Source organism: Embiotoca jacksoni, unplaced genomic scaffold (genome assembly GCF_022577435.1).
Source record: "Embiotoca jacksoni isolate LCO1_2020_lvr unplaced genomic scaffold, fEmbJac1.0.p SCAF_4, whole genome shotgun sequence".
Lineage (NCBI taxonomy): Eukaryota > Metazoa > Chordata > Actinopteri > Embiotocidae > Embiotoca > Embiotoca jacksoni.
In genome coordinates, this window is record NW_027185392.1 from 2,232,781 (window position 1) to 2,255,761 (window position 22,981).

Below are 22,981 nucleotides of genomic sequence, written 5' to 3' on the forward strand. Positions count from 1 at the left end.
GGTGTCCGAGCTCTGGTTCATTCCCTTTACTGCCTCCGTCCTTACAGACGAGTAGAAAAACTATACACATGAACATTTCCAGGAGGAAGAAGGTCCAAACCGAGGTCCTGGTTCCTGCTGTGAACCTGAAGACTCTTCGCTGAAATCATCTGAGACCGAATGAAGAGGTTCCTTTACAAAGTTTTTGAGTCGGTGTCGGTGAACGCAGCTCATCTCTGTGGCGCCCTCTGGCTGTCAGGAGGCGAAGCTACACATCTGGAGTCAGACTCCCTTCACCTGATGAACATCGACACCTCCGTTTCCACCACCAAGAGCTCGTCGGTGTCGGAGCAACGACGCAACGTGAAAGACGAGGAGAATAATTCAGCAAGCGTGTCTTTGATTTATTTTGGTGTTCAGTTCTTCAACCAGTCGAATAAACGTTGAAATTATTATCGTTTTCATGATGATTCATGAAAATTACAGAGCGAAGCGAACACAACTGTGACATCATCCTCCAGTGTAAACAGGAAATGCAGCGACATCATCAGTTCAGCAGGATAACAAACAAACACTGAAGACACGTGTTTGCTTTTGTTTGATTCGTGACTGAAGTCTTTAATTTGTTATTGACACTGATCATTAATCAAGCAGCAGCTGATCAAACATATTGATCCGTTTGAAGATGAAGCTCCTGACAGCTGCAGGTAAATGTGAAAAAGCTGTTTACGGCTGAGTCACATGACGTAGTTGAGGAAGGAGGTCCAGAGGAAACTGACCTGCAGCTCCTCCTCCTCCTCCTCCTGAAGCAGCTCTGCAGCTCCGAAGGCACGCAGCAGGTTTTGGTTTGGTCGGGAGTGTCGGGGCGGCGGCGGCGGCCTCCTCAGCCGGTGCCGTGGCTGGTGTACTCGAAGACGCCTTTCTTGAAGAAGGGCGAGAACTCGCAGACGTCCCGCTTGGAGAGGCGGAAGTCGTCGTGCTGGTCGGCTCGGAGAGGAGAGCTGGAGGTCGACAGCATCACCCGGAACAAACTCCTCAGGTACCTCTGCAGGGAACGAAGAGACAGAGTGAGCTCACCTCCACCTCCACCGTGTTGATAAAGTACAACCGAGAGTGAAGGGAGAAGTCCTGCCTCCAGGTGGCTCCGACGTTCTGCCACCATCCGCTCGTCTCGGTTTCCAAACAGCTTCTTCGGCGGGAACTCGAGAGCAGCCAGCTGAAACCAACACGACAGCGACGTCACCAAATATCAACCAGCAGTGATGTCACCAAGTATCAACCGACAGCGACGTCACACGTTGGTTTGTGAACGGCCGTTACAGAGCCTCCAGTTCAGATTCTGTCCGTCGCCATCTTGCTAGTTCGGAGCGGTTTGGAGCAGGACGTGACCATATTTGGACGAGCTGGGGGAGGAGCGAGCGGTGGATATGACTGATCTGATTGGAAACCCGACGATACTACGTCCCGCCCACCGATAGCTGCCTCAAGTCATTCGCTAAATTCACTCTTCCAGTTTAGTTTTCTGGCGGTCCATCTGGAAATAATCCCTCATTAATTCATAAATAAACTTAAAAAAAGATGTGTTTTTGGGGGCGTGTCTGTTTGATTGACAGGCCTGTGGTGCAGTCAGGTTACAGCTATCAGTGGGCGGGACGTTTGTATCGTCAGCTTTCCAATCAGATCAGTCAGATCCACCGCTCGCTCCTCCCCCAGCTCGTCCAAATATGGTCACTTCCTGCTCCAAACCGCCCTGAACTAGTAAAATGGTGACGGACAAAATCTGAACCGGAGGCTTCGTAACAGACGTTCACAAACCAAACGGGGGATGTCACTGCTGGTTGATACTTGGTTACAGGTCAGGTTTCGGTGCATCGAGCCTCGCTCAGCAAATGTTTTGATGGAAGAATCGGAGGTTGGGATTGATTATGTGGATAAACAACAGCTGGAGTAAACAAAGTCTAACCTACTAACGATTTTCTTCTTCCTTCTCTATTTCAGAGCATGTGTGTGAGGAGGAATAAAAAGGATAAAAACATTCACAGCAGGAAGGAGTGTAGGAGTGTAGGAGCATCTCACCTCGGGGTATTTTAACTTCAGGCTCTTGTGCATCTCCCTGAAGCGGCTGTAGCGCCTGAACACCGTCCACGTCTCGTCCATCACGGTGATCTAATGAGGACAGTCAAACATGGACGGACATGAGGTACAGGAGCATCGTTAACACCAGAGAGCAAATTTACCTTCTTTTTTTTTTTTTTTTTTTCTGTTCTGATTCGGAAAGTTCAGGAACATCAGAGAATGTGTGTCGGCGTGAAATCGGTTCGTTAGCTAGAAATGCGATGTAGCTGCGATTTGTGGCCTTTTAGTGCCCTCTAGTGGACTCCTTGACAAACTACACTGACTAATGTAAGACTGAGGATTCCGTATCCTCACGCAGACTGCAGCCCAGTTTTTACACATATCTAGATTGTATCTGGATAATTTCTGAAAGTCTGGACAGTAAAAAACACTTTAAATGTGAGTTTTGTAAATCAGAGCAAAAACCACATCTGGTGGTTTGAACTGAGGTTTTTCTCAGTCCGGACGCTCTGTTGGCTCAGATGGGATTTTCTTGCGTCAGAAAAGTCATTGCAGACACATTTCCAGCGTCGGGCCTGAATATGAACGTCGGGAACGACAAACAGGTCTTGTAGAGTGACGTCATTGAAGAACGATGCGGCGTCTCCCCGACGAAAAGTCTAGTATGTCAGAACTTGTTTGTTTTTTTCCGCCTGGTTTGACACATCATACGACGCGCGTTCCTGGACGTCGACCAATAGGATGACAGAGCGCATCACCCAAAGAGCCTCTGTCGCCGCGATTGACGGATTCTTGACCCGACGACCCAGGAACTAAAACGTGAACGATGATAGGTCATATTTGTCGTGCTTTCAGTCTCCCGACAACGACACGGGAACAATTTCTGGCACCTTGATTTAATCTGACAGCGTTACCATGGTGACAACAAACACAATGAATTCTAAGCCTGGCCAAAGTTACGTACAAAACATAGGCCATACCCTTGCGCCAAAAAATGGTCTGTGTAGTCTGTTCCCGGCTTTACTTTACACTCAGATTATCCTCATTATAAACCAGGATGTGGACCCATCCTAAACACACCATGACCTCCACGGTGCACATTCAGTCAGTTTGAGTGGAAGAATTAAAGATTTAAAGGACTCGTGTCATCGATCGGAGGCCTGTGAACAGTTTAAAACTTGTGTGTTTACTTTGATGACTTTGGAGCAGCTGTTGTATTTAGCCGTGACATATTGTACACGGGTGTGGAAATGACTTTTCCGAGTGCAAATTTACAACTATAAAACCTCAACTTTAACATGTTTCAGATGACCCGACACATTTGATTAAAAACTGCATCACATCAACGAGACCAGAGTGAACTCACCTTCACCTCGAACTCAAAGTGCTCGTCCTTCCCCTGCCCGCGGAGAACGTAACGAGGAATGCTAATTTTAACGGGCTCCTGGACGTCGTCGCAGCTCGTCCCCGGAGGACGAGACACCAAGTGCTGCAGAGAAAGTCGGCAGGATGAAAGGAGACAGGAAGAAGAGGAGGGGAGTAAAAGGCTGACTCGGCGAAAACGGCAATCATCACAGCACCAAAATAAAAAAACAAACAAGAATCAGTTCAATGTTTATTATTCTGTTTACATAATTAAATTAATGTTGTCACCGTGTAAAATTATAAGGCACATTAAACATTATTCTCATTAATTACAAGATGATCATATTTTATTCGTACTTATTTCTTTATGACAATTTTAGACCAAACAAGTGACATCAACATTTTGTCTTTAGATAAACAAACAATAAAGAAGAATCGACATGACTAAAAATATACAAAGACAAGACTTTCATAAGTACATAAACTTTTCATCTATGTTCAGCATCTTCTTACAAATTATACAGGAGTTATATATTTAATGCTAACATGCTCCAACTCAGACTCAATGCAAACCATCCAAATCAATTACGTAACAGACTGTGAAGTTTAAAAAGCGCTTAAAAGGATTTAAAAATACATTCAAATGAGTCTGTTTTACTACAACATGATTTCCTGTACAAACACTGCACTCGCACATGAATTCAGGTGAAGTCCGCCTTTAAACGCACAGATGATTGATCAGGATCTGAGCTTCTGAGGTGCAGCCAAACGATAGCTTCCAGGAATTACATAGGCCGCTGCGATTAGAGGTGGAGGGCAGCTCGGCTGAGCTCCGCCTGGACTCTGCCTTCCTCTTTGGAGTCTGAGGCTTGGGAATTGTAAACGCGATCTCTACGACCAGGCAGTCGTCATTCTGCTTCACAAGAAGGCATCTGATGTCTGAACGCTTGCGCACTTCGAGTCCCTGAAACTGAGGCTGGCTGGGGACCAGACTGGACCCCCGTGGCACCGGATGGAAGACGCCGTCCTCCTGGAGAAGAGCTACGTGAGTGTCCGTCAGGAGAAACTGGAAGATGGCATCCTGATGCACTCGGGTGAAGTTCTTGACCTTGACGCTGGTGTAGAGCAGAGGACAAACGTTGGCGAGGGAAGGCTTGCCGGGACCTTCCATGTTCCCGTGGATGATGTAGAGCAGGTCTGCGAGGACACGCTTGAATCTGGAGGTGACGCGAAGGCCACTATCTAGGATGATGTCAGGAACATTTGAGGTCCAGTCCAGAGAGACGGCCATGAGGTCATCAGAGAGTAACGGGTGACCTTCAGTCCCTTCAGAGAACTTGTCGGGACACAGATCCTTCAGTAAAGCCTTGCAGAACTCCTGGGTAAGCTCTTTGCTGTGCGTGAAGACGGCTAAGACGGGGTCTTCGGTGGTGCCGATGAGGCGGACGTGTTGTCCTGCCAAACTAATCTGGACCTCCTTTATATCCAGGAGGTTAAAACGGTGAAAAATAGTCAGGTCATCCGTAGAATCCGTGCTGGCCGAGACAACCACGATGTCCTTCTCTGATAAAAGCAAGCATGCGGGTCTTGGGATGGGTTTCTTCCTGTCGGCCGTTTTGAGCCAGAAGACACTCACCAGTTTGCCGACTTGCATCTGAGGAGACAGAGATTCCAACTTTTCCAGGATCTTCTCTGTCGTACATGTTTGTAGCCGAGCCAAAGCTAGCGGCAGCTCCACCAGCCTCTGATAAAACTTTTGAGGACTCGTGTCTCTGAATGAGGCCACAGATCCCTCAGGCCATCCCGAGACGCCCGGGACTGCAGACATGCCGCTATTCTGATGAAGACGAAGGGCGCCATCCCTCGACAGATTCACCAAGCTCACTTTTTTTTCTGCGAGGACACGAGGCTCTGGCTCTCGTTGAAGCTGGATTCGGTGAATCAGTGGAATCTCTTTGGACATCATGGACACGTACCGAGAGAGGACAACCTTCATTTCACCTACAGGGACATTTTGAATTATGTCCCGTGTGCCCTGTATCGTTCTACTAGTGTCCTTGTACACTTTGGACAGTTTCCCGGCAAAGTACCCCAAAATGTAGCTCCTGCTGGAGGCCACTTTGTCAGCTTCTGTGTCCGTCTCTCGTTTTATTTCATCATTAACGGGTTCCATCGAGTCTCGCTCGGAACCGATGAAACCACTCGCAGAGCTCTGCAACTCTGACGACTGACCACTGGTCGGTGCATTTTGTGCTCTCCCTGAGGAAGAATACAAGCATCCAATTGCCTGCAACTCCTCCTTTTTCTCTCTTCTTTCATCGGTGATATTCTCGCTTTCATGAGGTCTGTCGGTTATGGCGTTTGCTGAGGTGACACAAAAATCGGCACGACGGGCCAGTTCGTAAACTGCTTGGCCCATTTCTAGAGGAAAATTCACTCCTCCTTGCCCCCATTTGTTTTGGTCCCCATCTTTGTGAGGCACTTCCCCTTGTTTAATTAAGACTTCAGCTGTGGATTCTAGTTTTTCTTCTCTGTGAAGCCTCATCAGGCCACTCTCTGGTTCTTCCGACATGTTTTCCTGGACGCAAGGACAAGAGTTTGCCTCAAACTCCGGGAAGGGCAGGAAGTTAGACCCGCGGGCTCTCTGTGTGCACAAGGGGGAGTCCATGACTACATCGACAAGACGGACGTTGAAGGCTCTTTGAATTCTACTGAAGTCCACAATCCACCCCATTGAGAATTACAGTTCCTCCAATCACCAGGTGCACAGGTGAGATGCAAGTGATTTGAAATTAACAGTGCGAAGAGGTTTGACATGCAAATTAGGGCGACATTTGTACAAGAATCTTTTTGAAATCTTTAAATTCCATTTAAACGAAGGTAAAGTTTAATTTTAATGTTTCTACACTTCCTGGTCACCACAGCAAATACGACTCTACATTGTTTGAAATTAAGGTCTGCGGGTTGAAATATTCTGTGTTCAATCATTTCAAGGTGTTTAATTACTAGTTACTTGTTTAGTTACTTCAGTATTTTACATGCATCGGTTTGCTTCTGTCCTAGAGCAGAGTTTTCTTTCCTCGGTTTTTCCAAAAATAAAAGATCCAAAGGCAGGATCAGAGTTGCCAAATGATCAAAGCCAACAAAGGAGTTGCAAAACTTGCAGTTGCCACTTTTTACCCCCAAAATAAAAGTCAAACAAAAGTGGAGTAATGGGAATTACAAAATAAAACATCTACACATCTGTATGTTTGGCAACCCTGAAGGTTTAAAACGGAAACCCATTTCCTCTAAAATAAAAAATATATTAATGTGATAACTCGTGTTGAGATTTGTATGATGTAATTAATACCATGCATCACAGAAAGCTACAGAATCACTCCGGTTATAAAGATGTAGCAGGATCACAGGCTTTTAATGATTGATAGTTAAATTGATGAAGAAGATCCGGGTCTTACCTCATATTTAAGCCTCCTTGGATTCATGTTTTGCAGTTTTTCATCATCCTGAAAATAAAAAGGAAACATCAACATCATTAAAGACAAAATTAATATTCTTCATATTCTTTTATGACCAAAAGTTGTAAATGATTCTTCTTGATGACGGGAAAAGGGAAGAGATGAAACCAAACCAGGAAAATAATTACTAATAAAACCATATTGGGGAAGTCATGCAGATTACAGAGCAGCCAAAGTCTCATTGGGAAAATAGAAATATAGTGCGGGTGGTTCCTGGTCTTACCTCTTCTGTTAATCTAACAGAGCTACAGTCGCTAACTTCCTCCTCCTCCTGCAGGGTTAAAGAGCTAAATATCAGTTCCTCACAGAGAAAGACATTTATCACTGGACCTGCTGGGTTTCATCCTCATCCTAAAATTAAAGTTAGAAACAAACCTGCAGACGACGAGGGCTTGATTATCCAAAAGCTACCATCTGCAGTCAGACTGGTCAGATTTAAAAACAGAACCAGAACTTGATTTGCCTGAACAGACCGCACTTTGTGGGTTTTATTGTGAAAGTTTTTCCCATCCATAAGTGCAATGCGATCACAGAGCATGCTCAGAACGTTGAGGTGTTTTTGAAAGCGCCTGGATTGACAGTCTGTGTTACTCGGCTGTATCATTTCTAATAAAACTCAACCTGACTGAAACCAGTCTACAGGTGCGTAACGTCTCCTGATAGCTCTCCATCACATCAACGGTTCAGAACCTCCATACTGCCGACAGCAGGCACGAAAAACATATCGAAGACGTTCGTAAATGAAATTTTTAGAACTGAATTTCACTTCTGTCGTTCTGATTAATCTGTCAATTAAATCATTTAATCCATCAAACATCAGAAAATTAGCTTTGCTCAAGCTTTGTGACCGAAGAGAGACATCGTCTGTGGCTTGTTTTGATCAGATTCTGACTCTACTTTAATCCCACAGACAGCATCAACACAAATGAATGAAGTCATGAGAGACAGCTCTTACTCTGAGCGATTCATAGGACAGAGACAGGTCCATGCTGCTGCCGCCATTCAGGAGATTCATCTTCTGTAACCTCCGTTGGACCTCCTCCTCGATGTACGTGTTGATCCTGTCGGGAGTCACAAACACACAGCCGGGTCATCCACACTGAACCGGTCCCCGCCACTCGGTTTCTGATGTGATGTGGGTGTGATGGATCAGTACCGGTCGTCCGACAGCGGCAGCAGTGTGTTCAAACTCTGGATGTGGCTGACCGGAGAGCTGCTCGTCTTCTCGTCGGTACCCATCGAGTGCGTCCTGTTGTTGTCTTCGCCCTCGCTGATCCTCTGTCGCAGCTTCTGGATCTCCCGCTCCACCCTGAAAACAGGAAACGAGACTTTACTGTTTTTTAAACTGGTACCAGACGGGTCAGAACCGAGCTACATTTATTTAACATCCAGGTAAGTGACGACATCATCAAGGTGTTTTCGTTCGGAGGCTCTGACCTCTGCTGGTCCAGGTCGGCCCCCGTCCTCGGGGCCCGGATGGACGAGCTCTTATGTCTCTGGTCCTCGGAGTCGGTCTCCAAGGAGATGCTGCGCCTCAGAGCGGAGTGCCTCCTCTCCAGCCGGGCCACCGCCTGCTCCATCGCCTCCCTCTGCTGCTGCTCCTTGGACTCCAGGATCTCCTTCTCCTTCCTCCTCACCTTCTCCTCCTGCCGCGCCACGTTGGCCGTGAACTCGTAGGTCTCCTGGAGCTGCTGGAGCTGCTGTGCTCTGAGCCAGTGGAGGTTCAGCTTCTCTTCCTTGTCCTCCAGCTCCTTCTCCACCTGGAACAGGGTGTTGTCCAGGCCCGGCGGACCATCGCAGTTCCCGTTGCTGCCTCCTCCGCTGCGCTCCAGCATCTCAACGGCTCTCTGCTTCTCCTCGGCCAGCGCGGGGAGGAGTCCGTCGGCCAGGCTGGCCAGCTGCCGCTCCTTTAACTGCAGTCGGTGCTCGGCCTGTTGGAGCAACTGCTCCTCCTGGCAGACGGCGGAGGCGTCCTGCGCTCCCTTCTCCTGTGTCTCCTTCAGCTGCTGCTGTCTCTCCTTGAGGCCGTGGTTGAGGAGCAGCAGCGTGCTCTGCTCAGCAGCGACCTCCTTCTCCAGCTGCTCCCTCTGCTGCTGCAGCCCCTCCTCCAGCTGACCCAGCTCCTCCACCTGAGCCTCTTTGAAGTCCATGTATCTGGTCTGAGCGGTTCTGGCCTCCTCACCGGCGTCCTCCACGTCCGGCCGCTCTGCAGCTTCTTTGGCCCGGAGGAGCGCTTCCCTAATCTCAGCCAGCGCCCGCCGCTCCTCCTCCAGGCGGCGGGCGTCTTCCCGGGTCAACAGGGCGGTGGCGGCTTCGTGTTTCTCCCTCAGCTGCTCCTCCAGCCTCCCCACCAGACTCAGCTGTTCCCGCTCCTGCTCCTCCAGCCGCCGCCGCTCCGTCTCCAGGCGGACCTGCTGCTCCTCGCGCTCCCTCTTCAGCCGCTCCAGCTCACGGTAGATATCCTCCTGCTGCCGCCGCTGCTCCTCGTCCTGCGCCTCCTCTGCTCCACCCTCCTGCTGTTGCTTCCGGCGCTGTCTCCGCTGGAGGTCCATCCCCTGGATGTCGGAGCGCCGCTCCTCCTCGAAGCGCTCCTTCTCAGCCAGGAAGTCTCGCAGGCGGCTCTCAATGTCCTGGCTGCGGCGGCGGAGGCTCTCCTCCTGACGGAGGATCCGCTCCTGCACCTCCTCCGACTCCTTGCGCTGACTCTCCACCTCCTGCTGGAGGCGCTCTAGCTCTGACTTCTCACTCTGCTGCTTCGCCTCCATCTCCTTAATCAGCCTTCTACGGAAACAAACAAAAAGAACAGGTCACATGGTACCACCGACCGTCTCCATGGCAACTGAGCAAACTACCTGCTGAGGATTCAGCTGGAAGTGTGTGACAGGAAGGGAGGGAGGGAGGGAGGGAGAGAGGGAGGAAAGACAGAAGTAGGAAATAAGGAAGGAAAGAAGAAAGGAAGGAAAGAAGGAAGGAGGGAAGGAAAGAAGGAAGGAAGGAAGGAAAGAAGGAAGGAAAGAAAGAAAGAAGGAAGGAAAGAAGGCAGGAAGGAAGGAAGCAGGTTCACTACAAGAGGTTTGGATCAGTCCAAACTGGACTCGGGACCACAGTACCTTTTCAGCTCTAGTTTTTCCAGCTCTTCTCGCTGCTGTCTCTCAAACTCCAGCCTGGAAGAGAAAGCGGTCCGTTAGTGTCTCCTGTCCAGAACCAGAACCACAGCGGACAAAGAAGGACAAACAAAGGAGAAGCTGGAGATGAGACGCAGACACACGATCTACTGGGGACACACACACACACACACACTGCAGCTGATGGACAACAGGAAATAAAGACAGACAGTGAGGGTGAGGCTGAGGGACGGGACCAGTCAACACACGTCTTTGGGTCAACAGGGGACAGTTAGACAGGAAGTGGACGGCTGAGTCTACCTGAGGAAGACGGGGCCCTTCTCAGTGAAGAGACTGTCAACAGGACAGGGACACGGTTAATGCTGTCATCACTGTGGGAGAGCATCACTTCATTTATTCATACGTTAACAGCACACTGAGACTCAGAGCTGACCCGGTCTGAGGAGGACAAGGTTCGTCCTCTGGGGACACGAATGTCCCCGTTAGATGCGGTTTAAGTCCGATGGAAGACCAGGAGCCTCGTTTATAACCGCAGCAGTGAGAAGGGAGAACATCTGTCGGTAACTCAGAGCGATGTGTTTGGTAGGTAGGTAGGTAGGTAGGTATATACTTTATTAATCCCCGAGGGGAAATTTTTTAAATTTTGGACGTTAAAGGAGACTCGGAGGGTGAAGTGAAGGAGAAACTGAATGTCAGTCATAAGCAGAAGGATTCCTCATACACATTTAATTATTATTATTATTGATATTGTAATGGAAGATATTATTCTTCTTCTAAAAAAGTAATTGAGTTTTTCAGGGCTTAAACGTGCTCAAAAACTCATGAACCCTGGCACACAAAACATTGCGTATTCTATTGGTTTCACCAACATGCGCCAAATTTGGTGGACATGTGTATCACAGCTAGATCTACAAAAAAGTATATTGGCGCCATGACCTCAACTCAACAGGAAGTCCGCCATTTTGAATTTGGTCTTTATTTTTGGCGATCTGTTTCGTACTTTAACAAAGTACAGAATTTGTCTCACTGGCTTTAGATTTGGTCCGACCAATCTTCTGACCTTTTGGATGAAAATGTGTTAAAGTAATTTGTTTTCGTCGAACGGTGTGCCTGTGGTGTGGTGGCCATGTTGGGACACTCTCTGGTCTCTGGTGAGACGTCCCGGTGTCCTGAGGAGGTCTGATGCGGAGGCGGGGATGTATTGCAGCTGATCGTCACATGCAGCTGAGGTCGGCTCGGATTTACTCACCCGGGATTGTAGAGCATCACAGTGGACAGGTTCTCACAGGACTGGGACAGGTCGGTCATGGATAGGCTGAAGGTGGACAGCAGGCCGCTCTGAGGAGGAGAGAGACAGACGTTAAACCGGGCGACATCGGATGATCTCCAACCTTTTTATCTCCGAGAGGTCCTCATGTACAGTAACATTTATTCACATAGCTGCTGAACAATGGGGGGGACTGTCCACTCGTTAATCCATCGCGTTGATGGCGTCGCTTTCTCGAAAATGTTAAAAAATAAATAAATAAAAATACTGAAAAGGATCGACAAATACACCTGTACAGCCCGGCCAGGTAAGTCTATGTGTGGGAAATACTGCATGTTGTTTGTGGGCTACTCAGACAGAAAGGGAGTTACAGGCGGGAGACCCCTGATCTACACGGAGACACGCCCACCTTCCGTTTCTCCCGCAGCTTGGCCGCCTCCTTCGGGTGGTTGAAGCGAAACATGTTGGTCCTGCCAAGCAGAATAACGGCACCTGGACGAGGACACGATAAAATCAGGGTTAACATTAAAAACAGAACCGTGTTCTTGTCTTCTCTGAACTGTTCCTGCGACTGACAGCCTGAGATCAGAGCGGTCCGACGTTCCCTGCTCACCTTGGTTGAGCGGCGTTGGCTCCGCCGCCTGAACCCCGTTGACCGAACACTGAGCTCCGCCGAGCGGCACCAGAGTCACCGTGCCGGTCTGGTTCTCAAACATGCAGTGTTCACTCTCCAGGTCCAGACCGTGCAGGACTAAAGGAGAGAAACAATGCAGAGGAGACAGAGAGACAAACAAGATCAACTGCTGTCAGTCAAAATTCACTGTTCCTCCACGACAGATGTTCAGATGTTGTATTCTGACACAAACCCCTGTACATGATGGATGTTTGTTTGTGTATCATACATGAATGTATGTCTGTGTATAAACTGTAGATACACGGCTGTCCCACCAGTGTTTTTATGATTTAACCACCTGAATGCCAAGCATACGGCATCCACAACTTCCCATGTTGTAGCCACAAGTTCATGACTTCCATTTGAACGCAGCATTTGTGTCAGAAGTCATATTGAGGCTTTCTCAGCGTCATGTGATAGACTGCAGGTCTCTGAAGGGGCGGAGCTTCAGTCTATGAGGAAGTCCTGTTTCCTGATCAGATCATCAGTTTGATTAAAGCTCATTCGCTGCAGCTCTCTGTGTGTCTGGATGTGTTGTTCACTTCGTTTTCTTTACTGTGATGAAGGTACGTTTGACTCCCTGTGAGATAAGTCATGACTGATGGACTCACTGATGTCCTGCTCTGTGGACGCGTCATCTCGGCCCACGTACGTCCGTCCCTCCTGACGGTGAAGCAGAGCAGAGACACGGCGTCACTCCACACTCTGGAGGATAAACATATATATATATATATAGCTGTAGTGAACCCGTTGACCTCTGACCTTCAGATGGTAGAGGATGATGCCGGTGCTGAGCAGGTCGTCGTCGATGCCGATGAGGTGAGGCAGCTCCGAGTCCAGCACCACGCCGATCCCCTCCTTCCTCAGGGCCAGAGTCTCTTCCTGCAACAATCAACACGGTTCACACTCGTGCACAAAGACCAAGCGTCTCGCTGCACGTGAAGAAACGTTCCAGGTGTCAGAAGAGAAACCCGGACGATAAAACGGACGTCAAACTGTCCAAAGACAGAACGGTCTGCTCGGGAGACGTTGGATCTTACTTTGAGGATGTTCTGGGTCTCGTTCCACTTGTTGGTCCACTCTTTCGTCAGCTCCAGAACCTGCCAAGCACAGATCAAAACAAATCAGCCGATAAACAAACTGAAGGATCGTTTATCAGAGTGCCCGCTTTCTGTCACACATCTCTGTGAATATTTTATTCTGAGCTTTCTGTCCCACCGGGCGTTAAAAAGGCTTCACGGCAACTCACTCTGGCTTCATTCTGGTGCAGCTTCTCCTCCATACTCAGAGCGGTGGGCGAATCCAGCAGAGCGATCTGACAAACACGGACAGGGAAACAATGACACACACACATCAGTACCGATGACTTTAAACAGGCTCTAAAAAGACATCATGTAAATTCATTTTAATCCACTTCCTCTTCTAGTTTCTGTCAACATCTGTCAGTTTCTAGTAATCTACTTAAACATAAGTATTTAGTTTAACTTCAGTAGTATCTCTGAAATGTTCTTTTTATACCCAATAATGTTACTATTCTGTTGCCAGGTAACCTGATTAGCTGCGAGATGTTCCACCAGGTGTTTTTTGTTTTTAGCATGACACAGCTTTACCAGCCTTTTGTTGCGTCCGTCTAGATTTTTTTTAAAACGTGTTGCTGCCATCAAATTCAAAATGATTCGAAATGATTTTCATGAAACAATAACATTTCTCCGTTTCAACATTTGATATGTCGTCTTTGCAACTCACCCCAGCGACCGAGAGTCGGCTCTGAACCAGGACCACTTAACTTGAAAAGCTAGATTTGTGTATTTCTCGTTGGGGGTGTTGACTGAGGTGTGGTTGGAGAGCATTTCCTGGTTTATGTTTGTTTTTGTGATTCCAAAGCTTTCAAAGCCTTTTAGCTGAATAAACTGAACTTTAGCCGGGAACACTTCCTTGTTTGTTTTATGGGAAAACGGGACTCTTTTTTTTAAATCCGACTGAGCTGCACTGAATTATATATCTTTTAAAAATTTAACTGAGCGTTGGAGTTTAATTAAATGAAAGAGTTTAACGCCTCTTCCTGACTGTTATATGTGTCCTTGGGGGATGGGGTGGGGGGTTTGATGGGGTATTTGAACTTTGACTTGTCGCCGTGGTCCCACACAGTTTACCTGGTTGCCCTGAACCAGCAGAGCCTTCAGCCGGGCAATTTCAGCCCGCAGTTCTCTGATCAGCCTGACATTGCCGTCCTCGTTGATGGTGGGTTTGTTGATAATGTTCTTGGCTCGGTTGGCGTAGCGCAGCGTGCTGAGCGTCTCCCCGTAGTTCACATCCGCGGGGGAAACGGCTGAAACCAGAGCGGTAATCATAAAGTAACCAAACTCTTCTTTAGTCATCTGAAATGTCGAGTCAGGAATCGACGTGGGCGTTTTTTCTGCTCACTGGCGATCATGATGGTTTTGGAGTTGCCGCCCAGGCTGTCCTTCAGCAGCCACGTCAGCACCGAGTCTCTGTAGGGAACAAACACCGACTTCTTCTTCAGGTTGGTGTTCACGCCGTCCTGCGTCATGTCGGCTGCACGGGAACAAGATACACCGTCAGTCACGAGGACTCAAACACAGAGAGCGAATCAGCGAGCGTGAAGTCGGATCAGTAATCTGGCTCTCTCAGATGGACTGAAACACTCTGAACTGAGTCCTCTGTTCAACTCTTTGCCTTCCTCTCCTCTCATTTATGATGGGATTCATTTATTGTGATGGTTCTCCTTTATTCTAATGGGATACCATTATTTTGATGGGATCCTTTTATTCTGACGCAACTCTTTTATTCTGAAAGGATTCTTTTACAATGGCAGAGTTTTTCCATTCTAACATGATTCTTTTATTCTGACGGGGTTCTTCCACAGAGTATCGGCTCAGCTCACATCAGACCCTAACATGTATGACAGAGTCGTTTTCTGACCGAGAGCAGAGATGACGTTTCCCAGGGTGACGAGCGACTTGTTGATGTTCCCTCCCTCCTTCAGTCGGACGCCGGTGGCTCCGGTGGCGTCAGCCCGCTCGCTGCCGGCCAGATCGACCAGGTGGATCTTACTGATGGTTTCACTGGGCATCTCGGCGTCGAACTTGGCCTGACAGGAGAGATTCACACAGACGTCTGACTGACTGACTGACACAAACCCAGAAATATTCAGTTTATCAAAGAAAAGCAAAAAATCTTCACATCTGAGACGATGGAAACAACAAATAACTGTTCATTTTCTTCACCTGTGTGAAGTTGATGGTGAAGATGGCGTGCGAGCGGCTGCTGACGTCATTCATGCCGGTGCTGGCGGTGGTCCGGTTGATGTTTCCGGCCTCCATCAGCTCCTCGACGTCGCTGTAGTTCTGCACCAGGTGTTTAGACAGATCTGAGGTGCAAACACAAACTCCTGTTTAAAAACTGTTCTGTCCTCACTTTAATCTGATATATACAAGGGTGGTTCTATATATTGAAAGTGTTCCTGAACGCAGCACAGTGATGCACACGGAGCAGGAGGATCAACAACCTTCATAAGGAAGTATTCCAGGTCTCTTGATCAACATCAGCACCCGAGTTCCACACGTTTTTGTGACCGCTGGTACGTGAACGTTTGTGATTTCATCGTTGGACCTGTTCTCGGTTATCTTGGAAAATCAAAGCTGCAGCAGAGAAACGAGGAACATCCACCTCTCCCTGGTCTTACCTTCGACGTAGGGTCCTTCCTTCGGGTGCTCCCGGACTCTCAGATTGTAGGTCTGAGTGGATTTCCTCCTCAGCAGGTCTCTCACTCTCTCGTTGTAGATCTCCAGGTAGCTGAAGGAACAAAACAGTCAGTTTTACGGCATCATAACCACCTCACGTGACAACCATGCCGGTGACCACGGCAACAGGGGAAGATCAGAGAGGGAGACGCACAGAAGATTCGGAAAACCCAGAAAGTGGTCACACAGAGAGTCACCTCAGAGTAAATGATCACTAACTGATCAAAGAAAGAAAACAACCATGAATAGATGATTAGCATATCAGTCTCACCTGACTTCGGTGCGAAACGAAGCTACGTCCCATCGAGTGGCGTCTGAGATGCGACTGAACAGACCCTCACAGATCCTCGGGATCAGACCGGCGTCTCCCTGAAACAGGAACATCACAGCAGCCGTCAGTCAGGGGAAACAGCGCAGGGAGCCTCAACTCTGTTTTCCATCTCACTCTGGGTTTAAATCACATCCTCCTCCACGAAGAAGGCCGACACTCGTCTTTCCCTCTTTCTATCATCGTCCTCCAATAGTGACGTCACCCGTTGGTTTGTGAACGTTATGAAGCCTCCAGTTCAGATTCTGTCCGTCACCATCTTGCTAGTTCGGAGCGGTTTGGAGCAGGAAGTGACCACATTTGGACGAGCTGTGGGAGGTGCGAGCGGTGGATCTGAACCTGACGATAATACGTCCCATCCACCGATAGCTATAACCTGACTGCACCACAGGACTGTCAATTAAACAGACACACTTTAGCTAACAACACCGAGATAACTGGTGGAGAAATTAGAATGACTTTTCAGGAGAGAAGTTGAATGGGAGTCTATGGAGCACTTTTATATACAGTCTGTGGTCCTGCACCAGAAAAACTGAGGCTTCAGCTCGTTGTGGACAAACGGCGCCCTCTACCTGCTGAGCGCTGCATAAAAACCCTGCATTGATTTAATTATTTATTCCCGTTTTATGTTTAGCTGTCTGTCTCCCCTCTGTGTGTGTTGATCAGTGTCTGATTGAACACGATCGATCCACCAATCGTCCGCTCTCTGTCCACACTTGTGTGTAAATATTGTTTGTGCCCAGAGGAGATCGTATTGATCCAAAGGGTGCATGTTAATCATCAATATCTCAGTGGGACCTTGTCAGACCTGCTTCTATATTTAGTCACCTGGATGGATGGTTCACAGCGACGCAGCAGAAAACTGCTGCATGAGAAGACTGCAGAGAGAAAAGCTTTTAGACTCAAAAAACACCCAAGCATTCTGGGTGTTTTTTTTTTAGACTGAACTGGTTTCTATAAATCAGCTGTTTCCCGAATAAAAACTCAGGCTGTCTACCCGACGCTGGTTTCACCAAAGACTCCTCTGGGTTGAGCTTTTTAATTTCTGACACATCACATCCACAGTTGTGGAAGAGCCCACACTGAGAGTCATGTAAAATGACGCTCAGTGTGTGAAATACTTAAAACTCATCGTGTTTCTGTTTGTCTTTTTGTGCTTATTTACTTGTGATGTAGTGTCTTTTTCATACAGAGCAGGGAAGATAGATAGATATATACTTTATTAATCCCTCAGAGAGAAATGTTTACGTTTTCCTCTGAGGGATTAATAAAGTGTATATCTATCTATCAAAGTGAGATCCGACCACATGTGGTCACTTAAAACACGTTTGGGTCGGATGATAATCCAGGTGTGAGCTGCTGTACTTAAAGCTGACGCATTGTGATCCGGCCTGATCGTAAAGCCAGGTGTGCACGGGGTCTTCGAGACTTTGGCGAAGTCGTACAAATTCCCTCTGAACTCTGCTGCTCACACTGATCACTTGGAAATGAGATGAGCCGTCAGTAATGACATCACCACTGCACTGATCAATAATCAAATCACTCGTGCGGTCTCTCTGCGTAAAAAACATCTGCAGGCTGAAAATGAAATATGGTCTCACTGGGTTTCCCATCATGGTGTAGGACTTCCCCGAGCCAGTCTGACCGTAAGCGAAGACGCAGGCATTGTAGCCCTCGAAAGCCGCCTTCAGCACGTCACAGCCCAAATCTTTGAAAACCTGCAAGAGAACAGAAGTGGGTTTAAATCTCAGTCATCAGGACGTTCGGCTCCACACAAACCAGTCAGCAAGTCAGTACGATGCATACACGTTCCTGGGACTTAGTCATGGGAAAAAAAGGTTTTACAGAACGTCATTTGGATTAGATTCAACAGAGGAAGTTCAGCTGCGCGATTAATGTTAATGCAAGCGCTTTTAAAATTAAAGCTGAAATTTGTGAAATACTGGATTACAGATTCAAAACTGTGGCACACAGAGGCCAACAAAGAAAGCACGAGTCTTTATCCCAAACATTACGGAGGGATCTGAGAGTGTGTGTCGTAGAGTATTAGAACCATGTTAGTGTGTCGCTGACAGGATTGAAAATTAAGTCCTGAAAGTGTGAAATAAGAAAAGAAACACTTTTCCTGTGATATGAAAGAGTAAAATTACTGAGCTCCAGCTGATTATTTGGTGAATCTGCACTATAAAAAGTCTCGCTGCTTTCTCAGGTGTCCTTTACCTGATGACAACCACATGACCTCAACAACCTTTGAATCATGCCGTGAGAAATAAAACGCTGATGCGCGTGTCTGAAATGTGACGGCGGTTTTTACCTTCTCCTGGGAGACGAACGTGGACCTCTTACAGTCCGCCGAGTCGTACGAGAAGTCGTACGTGAAGGTTTTGGTTCGATCCCTCATCACCTCTCCTGCGATGCCATCAGGAAGCTTCGGGAATCAGAGCACAGTGCATGACGACAGAAATCCAAAACACGACGACAGAACTGGAAATTATAACATCTGAAGTCCAACACGTGAAGAAGGAAGTCCGAAAAATGACGACAAAAGTCTGAAACCCGATGCCCGAAATCCAAAATGTGACGCCACAAGTGCGAAACATGACGACAAAAGTAAAAAAAACATGACGCCATGATTCTGAAACGTGTCGACCAAAATCCGAAGCATGACGACGCAAGTCCGAAACATCATGACAGAGTTCGAAAATATGACGACAGAACTAAAAATTATAACCCCAAAAGTCCAAAACTTGACATCAGAACTACAAGACTGTAACAGAAAAACCATTAAACGTACCTTCAGGTTGGTGATCGAGGTTTTGGTTCCTTCCATCTGGATGATGCATTTGGCGGTCAAGTCTTTCTCCCTGTAAAACATCGATAATGTTACAAACTGATTTTCTGCCTGAAAACTAGACAAACTTTTTTTTTTTTAAATCTAGGCAGACGATGTCACGGTTGGTTGCTGCTTGTTGTGGATGCAGTCTCGAGTGGCCATTCGAGGAACTGCAGTTTTTGGCTTAATTTTTCATTGAAGTCGATTCTCAGAAAGAAGCAGTGTTTGTAGCACGTACACGACTTTCAGCTAACAATCCCACAATGCATTGCACCACAATGACTACAGCTGTAAGCGATGAGACAAAATGATATCCGTGTCCCAGGTATAAATGTACAGCTCAGTGTTCACCATGTGGGGAGCAGCGAGTGTGCAAGCTGTCAATCAAACATCTGGCTCTGTTCCTCTGACGCCACACTGGAACATAAAGTAAAGTTTCCAAACAAAACTCTGCTGCTGAACTTCAGTTTGTGACTTTATTTTGCAGGAAAAACCCGACTGGGATCAATAAAAACGGATCAATAAAAACAAAACAATAAAAACGGATCAATAAAAACAGATCGATTAACAACATCGTTGCTGCGTCGTCTCCGCCCGGTTGATCCTCCTGTTCAAGTGCGAGCGGCTGCAGTAAAGCCGACGCCTCCACAGGAAGTCACCGTCAGCCGGGTTTACGTGAAGGTGTCCGTTATCTCCGAGCGGCGCGATAACTGCACGTTACGCAACACAGGATCCGTCAACACAAAGACAAGACTGACGGCCGTATCTTGGGTCAAAGGTCACCGCAGTGGAGTTTTAGTTCCGGCCTGCAGAGGAGTCTGCCTACTTGAATTGAATATTTTACTAATTTTAATTCATTTAATTAATATTCTGTACTTTTATTTGCTGTAAATAAAAACTTATTTCATTTAATGATATTTTATCGGCTTTAAGCGAGATTATTTTCCTTAAATTTAATTTAATCTCATTTATAAATATCTTTTCTGTATGTTTAGTTGCACGCCGTGCTGCTGAATATTTGCACTTTATCTGATGTATTTTGGAGTCATTTCTTTATATTTGTGCTCTAATGTCTTGTATGGGTTTATGATTCTTATTCTATAATAATTTCTATTTTTAAAAAGCCCTGTGTTTCAGGAAATGGGTGAAATATTACATTTGATCTCAATTTAATCATTGATTAGGTGAAATACATTTGATAATTTCCCAGTGCTAATTCAAATAACATGTTTTTATCCAACAAACAGTCAGAAACTCAAATAAATTCAGATTATTTTCACAGGAGATGAAGAAAGCAAGTCATTTCTGCTTATTACTTATTCTTGTTTTTTGGACATTTTACAAATCAAACTAAAGGATAAACACCAAACAATGTCAATCAATGATTTATTGATTCATCTGTGAGTATTTAACCGGTTCAGGAGACGTTTGTTTAGTCTGCACATGTTCAGTTTCCAGAGATTAGAAACGGAGAAAGGAATCACATCCTCAGTGACGGAATCAGCTGCAGATCAATGAACTGTACCTTTCGCTTCAGCTGTGATCAGCTGTGAGTTTCAGCGACTCTCAGCCTGGAAGACTTCACAGTAAAATAAACATGATTTTTTTATTGTTTTTAAAAGGACCAGGGCCACATTAACTTCCTGAGGAGCCCCTGGGTGAGAATCCATCGTCGGGCCCCCGATGACCCCCACTTAACATGTCAGTGTCAATATTTCCACCAGGAGTCTCGAGTTGTTTTCTGATCAATAAATCAGTCAACTGACAGAAAATTGATAACAACCATTTTGATATTGATTAACTGTTGGGTCTTTTTTTTTTTTAACCTAAACTTTAAAAACGGTAAATATTTGTAAAAGGTTGTTATTAATCTGAATACATTCAGTTTGGTTTTATAGAGTTTCACTCTTTTATGACATGTAAAACATCAAACAACTATTACGTACCGTACTGATAATGATAATTATTTACGGTTGCAGTAGTTTGATGATGAAACTTGAACTGAGGATATCTGACAAACATGAAAGTGATTTGATAAATGAGTGCAAAATTAAATTAAATTAAAAGAAAACTTAAGTGTTTAAACCACACGGAGTCCCAGTAAAGTTATGAGAGGATGAAGGACCTGTTATGTTTAATAATCTACTTCATGTCATATCAAATCACATGACTGTTACGTGGCAGTTATTCTCTCCCGGCTGCACCTGCAAAAGGTGCGGACAGGTGAGAACATCGTAAACTTGCCTTTAAATCACTGCATGAACGGGAAACACACAAAACACTGCATCCCGATGGTCAGACAGGATCATCTTTAAACCGAACATTTCACCGATATATCAGCTTTTGATATTTGAGTCCAAGTTCTCCAGCGTCCGTGTTGGAGGCTAGCAGCGGCTAGCGCGCAGTTAGCATCACAAAACCGCGAGATTCTGACATTAAACCGACTCAAACGAAGCGGGTTGGCGCCGAACAAACGTGCTGTCGTCCTTAACTCACCGCCTGTCCATGGGCCTGACCCGCACAGCCACCCGAACCGATGCCATGGCACATCCCGCTGTCCGCCCGGTCAGCCGCAGGGAGAAGTTTATAACCACTAAAATAGCCAAAAGCGGCTAACTGGCTAGCACGAGCCGCGGCGGGGGGGGGGGGGGGAGAGAATAAACAAATCACACGGGCAGCGAGGGGTCCACCGGCGGGGACAGATGTCAACAGGGTCCGGTGACACCGCGTCGCTGTCCCCGGTGGGAACCCGGTTGGTCAGCAGCCCGTTAGCCGGTTAGCTTTCATGTGACAGGCAGAAGAAGCAAAGTAACGAGGATCCATCAGCTGCTGGAAACATGAAAGTACGGAAGCCGGGAGATGACCAAACTCTGCACGGAGCCGGCGTGCCGCAGTGCACCGAAACAAGAGTGACGAAACATGGAGGAAAAAAAAAGAGTTAAGAATTAAAGTATTCAAGAATTTAGACCTTTTACAATAAATCAGTTCATCCGCATTTTCTTAACGGACTTTAAAAAAAAAATTGAGAAAATAAACAGAAAAATAATCAACAATGATATATTTACAAAAAATACACATGCTTGTTTTTGTAACCAACTAAGTCAAGTTATTGTTTATGTTAACTTGATATTTATATTTTATTGTCAAGCAAACGTGCCAAATATTTACTGGTTTATATGAAAGCCATGAGATGACAAAACCGGATGGAGCGCGTGTACTTTAATTCAGTGAAATTAATTCAGAGACAGTGAAACACAACTGAGGAAACACATTACACACCTGAATAACATTTTTTTTTAAAGTGTTTAGATACACAAGACTTTAGAGCTGTAACGATAAGTCAATAAGTTTTTGATTGACAGAAAGAGAAAAATCTAAAATCTAACACTCGTTTTTTATATTTCCAAAAATACTCCTGCATGTGATTTTACCTCAATGTTTTTATAATGTACAAAATTCAATGAACGTACCAACTTCAGTAATACACTTCAGTAATATATATTTTCAAGTAAAAATGCCCAAAATGTACTTGTTTTATATGGAAACCACCAGAATATTAAACTGAATGATTATTGGTATCTACGGATTATTTTTCATGAAGAAATGCCCAAAATTTCCTGCTTCCATCTTTTCACAATTTCACAATCTGCTGCTTAAATTAAATGTTCTGTGATGGATACTGTTCACTGTATTCTGACATGTTAGAGAACAAACAGTTATGACAACCGTTCACTAAATATTTTTAGAATTTGCACAGTTGCTTAAATAGACCAATAATGTAACGACTTCGGGCTGTATGAATATTTATCACTGTTTTCTGACATTTTCTGGATCAAATGACTCATTGATTAATCTGGAAACAGCTAATTCATTACTACTGAAAATTATTATTATTTGCAATCCTACAGATGAATGTCAGTTCCTCTACATACAAAAAGAAAGATTTCACGACATGACATGAAAATATGATTAGGTTAGGTTAGGTTAGGTAGTTACTTTATTAATCCCCGAGGGGAAATTTTTTTCGCTACAGCAGCATACAGGAAGCAATAG

At 46.1% G+C, this 22,981-nt stretch overlaps 2 protein-coding genes across 5 annotated transcripts; both read right to left on the bottom strand.

The window, feature by feature from the left end:
• Window positions 1–566: 566 nt before the first annotated feature.
• kif16ba (kinesin family member 16Ba) lies at window positions 567–21,773 on the bottom strand. 4 transcript variants are annotated; one of them, XM_069166877.1, is made up of 28 exons: window positions 21,425–21,773; window positions 18,890–18,959; window positions 18,410–18,523; window positions 17,697–17,813; window positions 16,039–16,136; window positions 15,710–15,819; window positions 15,252–15,394; window positions 14,947–15,115; window positions 14,428–14,559; window positions 14,157–14,332; window positions 13,253–13,318; window positions 13,044–13,103; window positions 12,766–12,885; window positions 12,615–12,666; window positions 11,944–12,081; window positions 11,740–11,822; window positions 11,313–11,401; window positions 10,364–10,396; window positions 10,049–10,102; window positions 8,376–9,719; window positions 8,095–8,247; window positions 7,894–7,999; window positions 7,162–7,209; window positions 6,879–6,926; window positions 3,422–3,544; window positions 2,056–2,145; window positions 1,112–1,195; window positions 567–1,024 (listed from the first exon to the last, which is right to left on the bottom strand). In XM_069166877.1, exons 1-28 carry the CDS (start codon window positions 21,469–21,471, stop codon window positions 863–865), a joined length of 4,029 nt encoding a protein of 1,342 aa, XP_069022978.1. In that variant the 5' UTR covers window positions 21,472–21,773; the 3' UTR covers window positions 567–862. The 4 variants fall into 4 exon arrangements, with proteins under 4 accessions (XP_069022978.1, XP_069022979.1, XP_069022981.1 ...); XM_069166878.1 differs by lacking the exon at window positions 10,364–10,396; XM_069166880.1 differs by lacking the exon at window positions 7,162–7,209.
• Window positions 3,565–6,853, bottom strand: LOC138208775 (uncharacterized). The gene has a single exon (XM_069166883.1). The coding sequence runs from the start codon at window positions 6,152–6,154 to the stop codon at window positions 4,139–4,141; it is 2,016 nt and encodes a 671-aa protein (XP_069022984.1). The 5' UTR covers window positions 6,155–6,853; the 3' UTR covers window positions 3,565–4,138.
• Window positions 21,774–22,981: the final 1,208 nt, after the last annotated feature.